We start from the raw sequence: 12,121 nt of genomic DNA on the forward strand, positions 1-12,121 counted from the left end.
AGCCCTAAAAATCTTTAAAACTAAAGTTATATCTATGTTACTCTATGCTACAGAGATTTGGGGATGGAATGTCCAAGTCCTACATAAAATAGAAACTATTCAAAACTCCTTCCTTAAACGAATTCTCCTACTCCCTAAAGGAACGCCAGCAGCCCTCCTTAGGGCAGAACTCGGTTTGCCTTCTATTAAAGCTCGAGCTGAATCTGGTAATTTTGAAATACGTTAAAAAGAGTTCACTAAAACCACTTCGTTTGGGAATCAAAGTCTGCAGATATTACTAAAGGCCTCAAAATTACATAATACCTCCCTAAATAATATATTGCTCAGTTATTCTGTTCCAGATCATTTATTCTCTTCACCAATTTTAAATCACGACCTTCGGGACTGGATATTCAAAGGAGATAACTGTATGGACAGAGATATAATTTTACATTCCAAGTTTGCTCCCTGGTATAGTCACCTTAAAAAGGATCATCATAGAGCCTCCTATCTTGCTGGCATTACTCAGTTTAAGATAAGGAAGGCTATGACAGCATTACGATTTCAAACAATGCCAACAAATTATTTAAAAGGCAGATATGCCAAAATACCAGTTGAACAACGAATTTGTATCTGCAAACAGGAAGTAGAGGATTTACCTCATTATGTTCTGAACTGCCCCCTGTACACAGAGCCTAGGGCTAAGTTTCTGAATAGTTTCATATCCCTGTCCCAGGTATATTATGAGTCAGACAAATTATACCTTCTCCTTGCGGATTTGGATCCCTATATATCCTATAGGGTTGGCCTATTCGCCTTGGCAGCTACAAAGATTCGCTCCAACAACGTAATAAAGTAAATGATCAAACCTAAATTGGTATAAGTTAGGTGGGAATACAATCTAGACATACTGTAGGGGGGAAAGTGAAAGACTTAGTGTTCACATGATGGATTTTTAGTGAATTTTTTTTTTCTTACCTGTTGGAATAACAAGTTGGCTCAGAAGTTTTAATGTAATAATATTGTAATATTGTAATGGCCTATGGCTTTCAATAAAATTGATTGATTGATGATTGGTTGATTTTGACAAAGGCAGCATGTAAAAAAGTGATAATTCTCATATTCATTTGGGACTATATTTTAATGTGGAAGCATACAACCTTCTCAACTGCTGCACCTCAACTGACCAAACTGTCATCTTTCTGGGGAACAGAGTATAGTTCACCTCAGCCGTTCCCCAGGCCCCATCTTCCCTCCCTCAGCTGCTCTTGGTTTTCCAAGGGATGATGGAAACAGAGTTCACCTTCAGGTGCCCTCGGGTTCCAGGTCGATTCCGCACTTGGGTTATCGACCTAAGTTCGAGCTGCGTTCGACCTAAGCGCTCCGCACAACCACTGGGATCGACGTGGTTTTGTACCAGCTTCGCCCCATGTAACGGTCAAATTTCCGACTCCAGTTGGGAACTACTACTTTTTCAGGGAACCACGCTCGATCTCAGCTCGATTCCAGTAAAGTGCGGAATCTCTGGTGCCAGGAGTCCCCCATTCAGCCAATCACAGCTGAGTGTTTCGGGCAGCTGGCCAATCAAAAAATGTCACCTTCATCCCTCCATTCCTGTGGCAGTTTTTTTTATAACGTGTGTGGGGATAGACGGAACCTGGCCGTAGAACAGTAGCCAATCGGAACGGAGCGGTGAAGAGGCACAGGATGATTCCGCCCTCCGAGCTGGGATCAAGCTGGTTGCAGTGGGGAACAACAATGGCTTCGACCTAGGTCAGTACCCTTCTCAGGGAACTGGGTCGAACCTATTTTACTCATGTGCGGAATCGTCCCCAGATAGCCCATTCTCAGGGTGCTTGATTTAGTGGCTGAGCCTGCCTTCAGAAGAGGAGACGGCGGCAGCGGTCAGCAGCGTTGAGAATAAAGTATCTGGCCCAGGAGCATTAACTCTCTGTGGGGAGTAAATAGACTAGCAGGGCAGTCTGTGCAGAGTTACTCTTGCCTAAGTCTGTAGAATTCAATGAGCAGAGTAACTCTGCATAGGATTGCCGTGTGAATGGTGCTCAACTGCTCAAAATTAAATGGAATATCAGTGCTACAGAAGAGGAAAAAGAAGTGCTGCCAACGGAAATGTATCCTCATTTCCCCCTGTTTAGACATTTATTGCGTTCTTAAGGTTGTTTTTAATTCTAGATTTTTTTTCCCGTGCTTGCTCTTTCATCGTTTAGCTCCTGAAGAAAGAAAGCCGATGGACGTCCTCATTGTCAGCGGTCAAAAATATGCTGTAGTTGGGTAAGATGTACCAGTTCTCCCTTCATCCCCCCCCCCCTTCACTGGACTTGAGTTCTGAATTATCATTTTGGTTATTGGAAGGCAACATCATCTAGATCTGGGGTCTGCAACCTGTGGCTCTCCAGATCTTCAATTCCCATCAGCCCCTGCCAGCATGGCCAATTATAGTCCATGAACATCTGGAGAGCCACAGGTTGCAGACCCCTGATCTAGACCCAGGCCCCTTTCTGCCCAGAACGTCATAAAATGGAGTGGTGGTGGTGGTGTTACAGCAAGAAAAAGAGTGTGGGTGAAATTATCCCTTCTTGTGTTTCTTTGGGTGAAGCAAACTCTGTGCCAGTCGTTGAGGGGAGGCTGCATGAGCAAAACTAGTAAAGAATATGAGGAGATAATGCATGTTCGGGGATGTCCTTTTGGTGCTGCCGGGCTGTTGTCTCGTCTAAAACAAGGTGTTTGCTGCTTCCCCTTGCAGGACCGTTTTGCTGCTGATCAGAATCATCCTGGAATACTGCCAGTGTGTGGATAACATTCCTTCCATCGCTACTGACATGCTCACTCGTCTCTCCGATTTGCTGAAGGTACAGCTCCCCTCCTCTCCAGATCCGTGGTAAAATTCAGGGAATGGTAGTTAAGCATTGTGGGTTAAGCATGGTGAGCAAGAGGTTGTCAGTTCAAGTCCACCTAGGGGCAAGGAAGTGTTTTTTACATTTTTTGCATGTATGAAGGAACTGGGGCCAATTTTTGATTTGGGTGCTGAAGATGCCAGCCACAGATGCAGGCGAAACGTCAGGAGAGAATGCTGCTAGAACACGGCCATACAGCCCGGAAACCACACAGCACCCAAGTGATTCCGGCCGTGAAAGCCTTCGACAATACAATTTTTGATTGTTTAAATAAATATGAGGCAAAAATTGGCAGTGATGAAACCCCTGCTTTTGGCTCGCAAACTGACAGAAAGGTCCTCGCCAATACAAAGTTTGTTTTTATCAGCTGTTTCTTTGTCTGCTCATTTCTTTGTGTCGGTCTGCGCATGCTCGCACAGACGTGGATCCGACAGGAAAAAATGAAAAAAAAATTCCCGCCCAGCAGTAGCAGCAGCCAATCAAGATAGCCCCTGAGCTGAACGCGCGTTCGACAGCTTCAGAGTGGGGAATCCTGCGTTGCTGCTGCCTGAGGATCGTTTGGGGGCACAAGCTGCAGTGGGGAGCATGAAACCGGGATGAAAAGTTGCCGATACTTTTCAAAACTGGCTCTATCTACATTCTAATAGTGAGTGGGGAATCGACCTATGCCTAGCCGAAGGTCACCCAGCTGGCGTGTGTGGGAGTGCCCAGGCTAATCTGAATTCCCCAGATAAGCCTCCATAGCTCAAGCGGCAGAACGGGGAATCATAGCTCAAGCGGCAGAGCCGGTTCATCCAGATTAGATACTATAAAATCAAGGGTAAATGAAAATGGGTGATCACGGTGAGGCAGGCAGAAATCAGAGAGGTCCTGATTTGCTCCCTACCTCCACCCCAACCCCGCACTATAGTGCTCTACCAGCTCAGAAGAGAAGAAAGAGAGAGGAGCAGCAGTGGCGTAGGAGGTTAAGAGCTCGTGTATCTAATCTGGAGGAACCGGGTTTGATTCCCAGCTCTGCCGCCTGAGCTGTGGAGGCTTATTTGGGGAATTCAGATTAGCCTGTACACTTCCACACACGCCATCTGGGTGACCTTGGGCTAGTCACAGCTTCTTGGAGCTCTCTCAGCCCCACCTACCTCACAGGGTGTTTGTTGTGAGGGGGGAAGGGAAAGGAGATTGTAAGCCCCTTTGAGTCTCCTGCAGGAGAGAAAGGGGGGATATAAATCCAAACTGCTCTTCTTCTTCTTCTTCTTCTTCTTCTTCTTCTTCTTCTTCTTCTTCTTCTTCTTCTTCTTCTTCTTCTTCTTCTTCTTCTTCTTCTTCTTCTTCTCCTTCTTTTTCTTCTTCTTTTCCTTCTTCTTTTCCTTCTTCTTCTTCTCCTTCTTCTTCTTTTTCTTCTTTTTCTTCTGCTTCTTCTGCTTCTTCTTCTTCTTCTTCTCCTCCTCCTCCTTCTTCTTCTTCTTCTTCTTCTTCTTCTTCTCCTCCTCCTTCTCCTCCTCCTTCTTCTTCTTTTTCTTCTTCTTCTTCTTCTTCTTCTTCTTCTTCTTCTTCTTCTTCTTCTTCTTCTTTTTCTTCTTCTTCTTCTTCTTCTCCTTCTTCTCCTCCTCCTCCTTCTTCTTCTTTTTCTTCTTCTTCTTCTTTTTCTCCTTCTCCTCCTCCTCCTCCTTCTTCTTCTTCTTCTTCCTCCTTTTTGCCATCAAGTCACAACCAACTAAGAGCAACCCCACAGGGGTTTCAAGACAAGAGATAGTCAGAGTTGGTTTGCCATTCATTACCTGCCTCCTCATAGCAACTGTGGACCGCGTTGGCGGTCTCCCGTCCAAGTGCTTAGCAGGACCGATCCTGATTAGCTTCTGAGATCTGGCAAGGACAGGCTAGCAAGTCAGGGCAGGGAATATAGCTTTTGCCAATGGATTGTTGTGGTCTGGGGAGTGGGGAGATTCCAGGTTGGCAGACTATGCTAGCCACAACAGGAAGTGCTGTAGAGGCACTTCTAGCGTGTCGGGGGTCTGTGGCTGCATGCCAAACTACCGGGCTTGATAGCACGTCTAGCTTCCCACCTTTTAATATCTGAATACCTTTTAAGGCAAACCGTTTGTGCAAGAGGGAGAGAAAAAAAACATGCTTGTGCAAATCGTTTACTTCCCCGTCGATCTCACGCAACTGTTTGCGCTCCTCCTTTTCCTCTCCAGTATTTCAATTCCAGAAGTTGTCAGCTGGTGCTGGGAGCCGGTGCTTTGCAAGTGGTCGGCTTGAAAACGATAACTACGAAAAACTTAGGTACGGATTCTGTTTTCCCACCTTCCTCTGGACAGCGAACTCCAGTTGAAAGCGGAGAATTGCCCTGAACGAGACAACTGGGGAGAAAAAAAGCAACAGAACGTGCTACAGTGGCCAGGTTAACTCATCTTGTAAATAGAAGGCCAGCCCCATTCTATTCCCTATGCGGCCCCGTGCTTAGAAACAGGCCAGCGTCGGCTGGAAACTCTGGCCTGGTGCCGTGCGTTCAAATTTTGGGCCTGGATTTGTTTTCATCGAGATGAACATCCCAGGGATGCTCCATCCTCCACACAACCCAGCGGTGGGTTAAAATCAAAGCCAAACTTAATGAGTAGGGCATTTCCTTGGAGGACCTGCTAATGCTAACAGAGCAGGAGGTCTGTGGGGCTATCAAGAAGAGACTTTTTGCTGGAGAGTTCCAACAGATGCTTGAGGAAGCTAATAAAACCTGTTCCCCGATCTCTCTGAGAATACCTGTGGGTAGATTAATTGTAGCCCGGTACCTTTATCTCCTGGTTGAGACCCGGTGGCGTAGAGCAATCGCCTTAGCTAGGTGTAATGCCCTGCCTTCTTCCTTTAGCCTTGGACGCCACCTTGGAATTCCACATAAAGAAAGGAAATGCCCGTGTAGCATGGGTTCTGTGGAAACAGTATCTCATATGCTGTTGGATTGTCCTTTTTATGAGATAGGTAGGAAGAAGCACATAATCCCCTTCCTGCATGGAAGTGAAGGCATTACAGATAAACCGAAGGTTATATATCTTTTAAACAGCCACAACTACGAGCTGTTGGAAGCAGTGGCTACATTTTTAAATGGTGTTATTTTAACTCATCAGAAGTTGTAAAGGCTATTATTATCTTGCAAGGTTAATGTGAAACTATTTATATGCCATTAAAGGTATTCGAAATCGAAATAGAAGGCCAAAACACGAGTTTGATGAGAAATGGAAACTATATTTAATATATTGTGCTGATGTGGTTAAAAAAGATGTTTTACTTTGGTACATGTTGCATATTTTGTAGATTAAAAAAATAATCACTGGACTTTTCAACCCCAAGTGAATATATAATGTGGTAATACTTAATATATTTGGTTATCACTGTCGCAGTGGTAATTAAGTAAGGGAAAGTAAGACTCCCCGAATTTTTTTTTAACTATAGTATTTTATATTCATTGTATGATTTTTCTTGTTTTTTGTATGTTTATTTCCATTTTCTTTATCTTATTTTTGATATTTTCTGTGTTCTTGATATTTTATATAAATGAGATGATAATAAAGCATATTTTTTTAAAAGCCATTTTCAAGAGAGACAGGAGAACTTCCAGTCTTTTGGGGAAAGGGGTAGGCTTTGCATTCTGACTTAACAGAGTGGTTTTCTCCTGAATTTGTTGGAAGCAGCCAAATCCACTCGTGTGGGATGCAGTAAGTGCACTGTTATAAAGCCACCTTCTTCACACAACGTGTGATTGGTGTTTGGAATATGCTGCCACTGAAGGTGGTGATGGCCACTAACCTGGATAGCTTTAAAAGGGCTTGGACAGATTTATGGAGGAGAAGTCGATCTATGGCTACCAATCTTGATCCTCCTTGATCGGAAATTCAAATGCCTGAGCAGACCAGGTGCTTGGGAGCAACAGCAGCAGAAGGCCCTTGCTTTCACCTTCTGCACGTGAGCTCCCAAAGGCACCTGGTGGGCCACTGCAAGTAGCAGAGTGCTGGACTAGATCAGGGGTAGGGAACCTTTAACACTCAAAGAGCCATTTGGACCCGTTTTCCACGGGAAAAGAAAACACTTGGAGCCGCAAATAATTTTTGACATTTAAAATAAAGATAACACTGTATATATTGGGGGGTTTTACCTTTTACTCCGCTCATTCCGAGAAGCGCATGGATGCGTCCGCCCTGCTGCCTGCAGGACGGGCAAGGATGGGGCCAGCGGCTCGGCCTCGCTGGCTGCCGGGAAAGCGCCCGCCCCACTCCAATGGGGCGGGCGAGAGGAGAAGCCCGCAGTGCGGCCCAGCCAGCCATGGGCAGTTGGTGCGCCTGCCCTGCTACCTGCAGGGCGGGCAAGGAAGGGGCCAGCGGCTCAGCTCGTGGAGCCGCAGTGCAAGGGCAGAAGAGCCGCATGCGGCTCCCAAGCCGCAGGTTCCCTACCCCTGGACTAGATGGACTCTGGTCTGATCCAGCAGGCTAGTTCTTATGTTAAGAGGAAAGGCAGAGTATGTCTATTTTTTTAAAAATTAAAACTTAAAAATTCAGGTTATAAGACAAGCTGCCTTTTATGACAAATATTTTGTTTGGTCAGTAATTTGTGGGTGGGTGTGGATCATATGTGAACCATGAGGAAAGGCAGGATATAAATAAATAAAATGCTACAGGGCAGCGGTTCCCAGTCTTTTCAGTATGGTGACCTAGAAGCCCAAATTTACTAGGTATGGTAACCCATCCAGGGCAGGTCCGAGGTTTTTTGGTGCTCTAGGCAAGCTGTGACCCACTTTCTGGGGTTTGTGACCTTTTGGGTCCTGACCCAAAAAGGTTATAGGTCACTTTCTAAAACAGAAGGCAGAGTTAACTAAGCGGTTGCATCGACTGTTGTGTGTCTTTTCTTATTTTGTTGCAAGCATCCTTAAGGGGAAAATCTCTCTTCGAATAACAGTGTTTCAATCTCTGTCCGCTTTTCCCCCTCCGTTCACAGCCCTCTCGTCCCGCTGCCTGCAACTCATAGTGCACTACATTCCCGTGATCCGAGCTCACTTTGAATCCCGCCTGCAGCCCAAACAGTTCAGCATGCTTCGGCATTTCGATCACATTACCAAGGTATTCCCGATCCATTTTTCTGATTTGAAATATCTCCATTCTGTTTCTCTGTTTTGGTGTAAGACAAACACTTGTGCGTTTGGGGTTGCCAAAGGACAGGACAGCTTCTTAAAGAGACTGGGGCTCTCCTAGCTTGGTTGGGGGTGGCAGGCTGTGACTTACGAATGGCTCCATCTCATGGATGTTGTGGGTTTTCCAGGTGGTATTCCAGGTTGTGTTCCAATAGTATTTTCTCCTGATGTTTTGCCTGCATCTGTGGCTGCCAGCAAAACGTCAGGAGAAAATGCTACTGGAACACGGCCATACAACCCAGAAAACCCACGGCATCCTAGTGATTCCAGCCATGAAAGCCTTCGGCTCCATCTCAGTTGTTTGATTGATTGGTGTAAGTCACTTTACATAAGAACAAGCCAGCTGGATCAGACCAGAGGCCATCTAGTCCAGCTCTCTGCTACTCGCAATGGCCCACCAGGTGCCTTTGGGAGCTCACCTGCAGGAGGTGAAAGCAATGGCCTTCTGCGGCTGTTGCTCCCGAGCACCTGGACTGTTAAGGCATTTGCAATCTCAGATCAAAGAGGATCAAGACTTTGCAACCCCGTTGGGAGAATAAGCATTTAAGAATTTAAGAATAAAGTAAAATAGAAACGAAATGGATGGTCATTCCTGGAGTTTATGGGGTCCATGTGGAGGAGCAATCCAGTGGGTGGGCGGGCTGAAAGGGGGGGGGGGGAATGCAGGATGCTTGAAACTGCCTTATGCTGAATCTGAACTTTGGTTCATCAAGTTCAATATTGTCTACTCTGACTGGCATCAGCACACCAGCTGGAGGTCTTTCACATCACCCACTTCCCGGCCCTTTCAGCGGGAGACGGCAGGAGTTGAACCAGGCATCCCAAAATCTCTGCATCCCTTCTCTTGGGGGGAGCTGTGCTTGCAAGAGAGGAAGAAAGTCTGGTTTTTTTTCTTTTTGCCCTCTCCCCCCATACCTGCTGGCTATCCCACATTCCTGGGAATTGTCTTTCTAAGGGTCGGAAGAGAAGCAGGAACAAACAGGTCTTCTGCACATGAAATAGCAGGATCCTGCCCATGCGCCAGTAACCACACTAGGAATCGGGCATGTAACTTTGGTCCATGACTTCTGGGTATGCTCAGAAGCACAGAATTTGAGAATCATCGTCATCAATAACCTTTATTAGGCTGCCGATTGAGTTCCAGATTATGTTTAAAGTGTTGGTTTTGACCTTCAAAGCCGTTCGCGGTCTCGGACCTGCATACCTGAGGGACCGCCTCTCCCCATATTGCCCCGGTAGACCCCTCCGCTCCTCGGAGGAGGACCTACTAGTGGTCCCTGGCCCAAAAATGATCAGGCTGGCCTCGACGAGGGGCAGGGCCTTTTCAGCCCTGGCCCCTACCTGATGGAACAGGCTCCCTAGGGAGATCAGGGCCCTGCGGGACTTACAGAGTTTCCGCAGGGCCTGCAAGACAGACCTGTTCCGCCAGGCGTTTGGCCAGCCTGTTTTTTTTAAAAAAAGCATCTATCATGTCATCTGGCCTCCCATGGGCACAAGGGGGGGAGGGGAGTAGCCAGATGCCATCCACATTTTAAAATGGGTTCTGTTTTTATATAATTGATATTTAAATTATGTTTTGATGTTTGTTTTGACCTGTTGTGAACCGCCCTGAGCCCTCAGGGGGAGGGCGGTATATAAAATGAATAAATAAATAAATAATATAAGCAGGTCATGTTTCTTTCTTTTATTTGGGAATCTTTGCACTGAATAACAAATACTTTTTTTATTTATTCCAGGACTATCATGACCACATAGCTGAAATTTCAGCCAAACTTGTAGCCATAATGGATAGTTTATTTGACAAGCTGCTATCAAAGGTAACCATCGCAGGATAGAATTTTTCTTTTTAAGCAGCGTCTGAGCTCTTGAATTTATGCAGACTTTTAAGCAGCCTCGTGCACAGCATGTCTGTAATTGCTGGAGAGTGTGTTCCAGACAGTGCGACTTATTTTTATAAAATAAGTGGTTGTGTGAGTTAGTGATGCACTAGGGCATTGTTTTGTTACAATCATGCGGGTTGCTTGTTGGCCACAGAAATAAACAGTATAAAGTATGTGGTATCTTCTTTTAGACCAGCTTCCAGTGGCATGCAGGTATTGTTTTACAGAAAATACTTTATTGTATAGGATGGGGAATTAACTAGATCTGAAGCATATGGATTTCAAATGCAAGTGGTTTCATAACTAGAGTAGCATAGTCAATTTTTTTCATATTTCTGTGGAAGAAGGGAGTACAAATTTCTCAAAAGTCAGAAGCACGTGGAACAGTTTTTCAGTACTTATTTATTTATGGTCACAGACCAATACCAATGAATAAAACAAACCAAGTTCCATCATAATAAAATGGAAGACATTCAAGGGGAACAGTAAAAATAATAAAATTATAAACTTGCTATAAAAATATTTAGAGAAATAAAAGGAAAATATAATCACTGAAACTGTTTAAATTCGAAAACATTTCTTAAAAGATAATATCAGATTTAAAAAGCAATATGTGCACAATTTTTAATTGCATAGGCTCAGAAATTTGCCATCTGCCTCAAGATATTTGACTTTTCATTGGCTAGAAGTTTTTCTAAGCAAACCTTATCCAAACAGGCTGGAAATTTGTCAAGGAGGGGGAGAATCTTTGCTCCATCTCCTTATAAAAAGGGCAGTGGAAGAAAACATGACCCATTGTTTCATCTTCACCTGTAGCATAAGGACATAATCTTTCAGAATGAGGGATCTTCTTATATCTGCCTTCCAGAACAGTAGACAGCATGGCTGCACACCTAACTAGGGTAAAGATCCTCCTAAGGGAATGGATATCTAGATTTGTTAGATATGGAGCCGGAGTCATAGAAAATCTTCATATCAGAGAAGGCATGAAGCCAGGTGTCTTCATTAAATCTTCCTGGTGCCCAATGTCTTGTACCCTCTGTTCAACAGAACACTTAGACTGAGCTTTATTTTGAACCAGTAGGGCACAGGGTTATAGAAGCCCATACAACACGGCCATCTAGACTGGAAGGCATCTTGTGCTATCAAAAGAGAGAGGCCTTTGTGATTGGAATGTACCTTTAGCCACTGATAGACTGATCATTAAAAAATTCTAGGTGTGATTTTCACTGTACCAGTTTCAAGGTGAAGTAGGGCATGAGACACTCCTGGCAGGACCTGTAAAATAGCCCGGAGGAATTTAGATTGAATCCTCTCCAACAGGGCAGAGGCGTAGCTGGGCCATACTGCGCCCGGTGTTTTCTGCCCCCCCCCCCACTTACCTTAGTTCAGCCTGGAAAAACGGCCTGTTCCCTTGGGGCTCGCAAGGTCTGCTGGGAAGTGTAGTTCCTACCAGGCTGTTGTCAGCCTGAAGGGAACAGGCCGTTTCTCCAGCCTGCACTGTTTCAATAAGATAAGTGTAAGGGTGGGGGTGGGTGCCATGGAGAGGATTTTCCACCCCTCCAGTCGTGCGCCCAGTGCAATGCGCGCACACACACACTGGCCCCCTGGCAGCTTCGCCTCTGCAACAGGGTTAGGCTAAAGGTTGTAAGTCCAGAATAAATGCCATTCAGTAGCTGTGTCAAGACTTTAGATTATTACAATTTTAAGGCTGCAGATACATAATGATCACCTTTCGAGCAAAATAATTTTAATACCAAATGCACTGTTCTTTCAGCACATTCAACCACCATATTATGGTGCTCTTAAGTTCGACCCTGAAGGCTGTTCCACTGCTCCCAAGTGTTTAAATTTGTAACTTGCTCAATCTTATTCTCTTTCGTCATCCACCCTTGCTTTTTTTGGGCACCTACCAAAAGCCATCACTTTTGCTTTATTAAAGTAGATTTCGAGGTGTTCCTTTTCACAATAAACTGTAGAATTGTTTAGTGCTTTTTGGAGCCCAAGTGGAGTTCTGGATAAGAGCACTGCATCATCTGCATATAATAACATTGGCAGATGACATTTGGCAAGCTTTGGGGGATAACATTCAACAGCCCTGTAATTAAATAAGGTACGGGCCAACCCTGAAAGATTTTTATTTGATCAGTGAGGAGACCTTGTGGGTCTCACTCTCA

At 45.0% G+C, this 12,121-nt stretch overlaps 1 protein-coding gene across 1 annotated transcript in view; it reads left to right on the forward strand.

Annotated features, from left to right (window-relative positions):
- Positions 1–12,121, forward strand: part of VPS54 (VPS54 subunit of GARP complex) — a 72,078-nt gene that overhangs the window by 44,564 nt on the left and 15,393 nt on the right. Inside the window, 5 exon segments of the mRNA XM_048501697.1 lie at positions 2,208–2,271; positions 2,744–2,849; positions 5,087–5,174; positions 7,872–7,993; positions 9,801–9,881. Coding sequence (XP_048357654.1) covers positions 2,208–2,271; positions 2,744–2,849; positions 5,087–5,174; positions 7,872–7,993; positions 9,801–9,881 — 461 coding nt within the window.

This window comes from Sphaerodactylus townsendi, linkage group LG01 (assembly GCF_021028975.2).
Source record: "Sphaerodactylus townsendi isolate TG3544 linkage group LG01, MPM_Stown_v2.3, whole genome shotgun sequence".
NCBI lineage: Eukaryota > Metazoa > Chordata > Lepidosauria > Squamata > Sphaerodactylidae > Sphaerodactylus > Sphaerodactylus townsendi.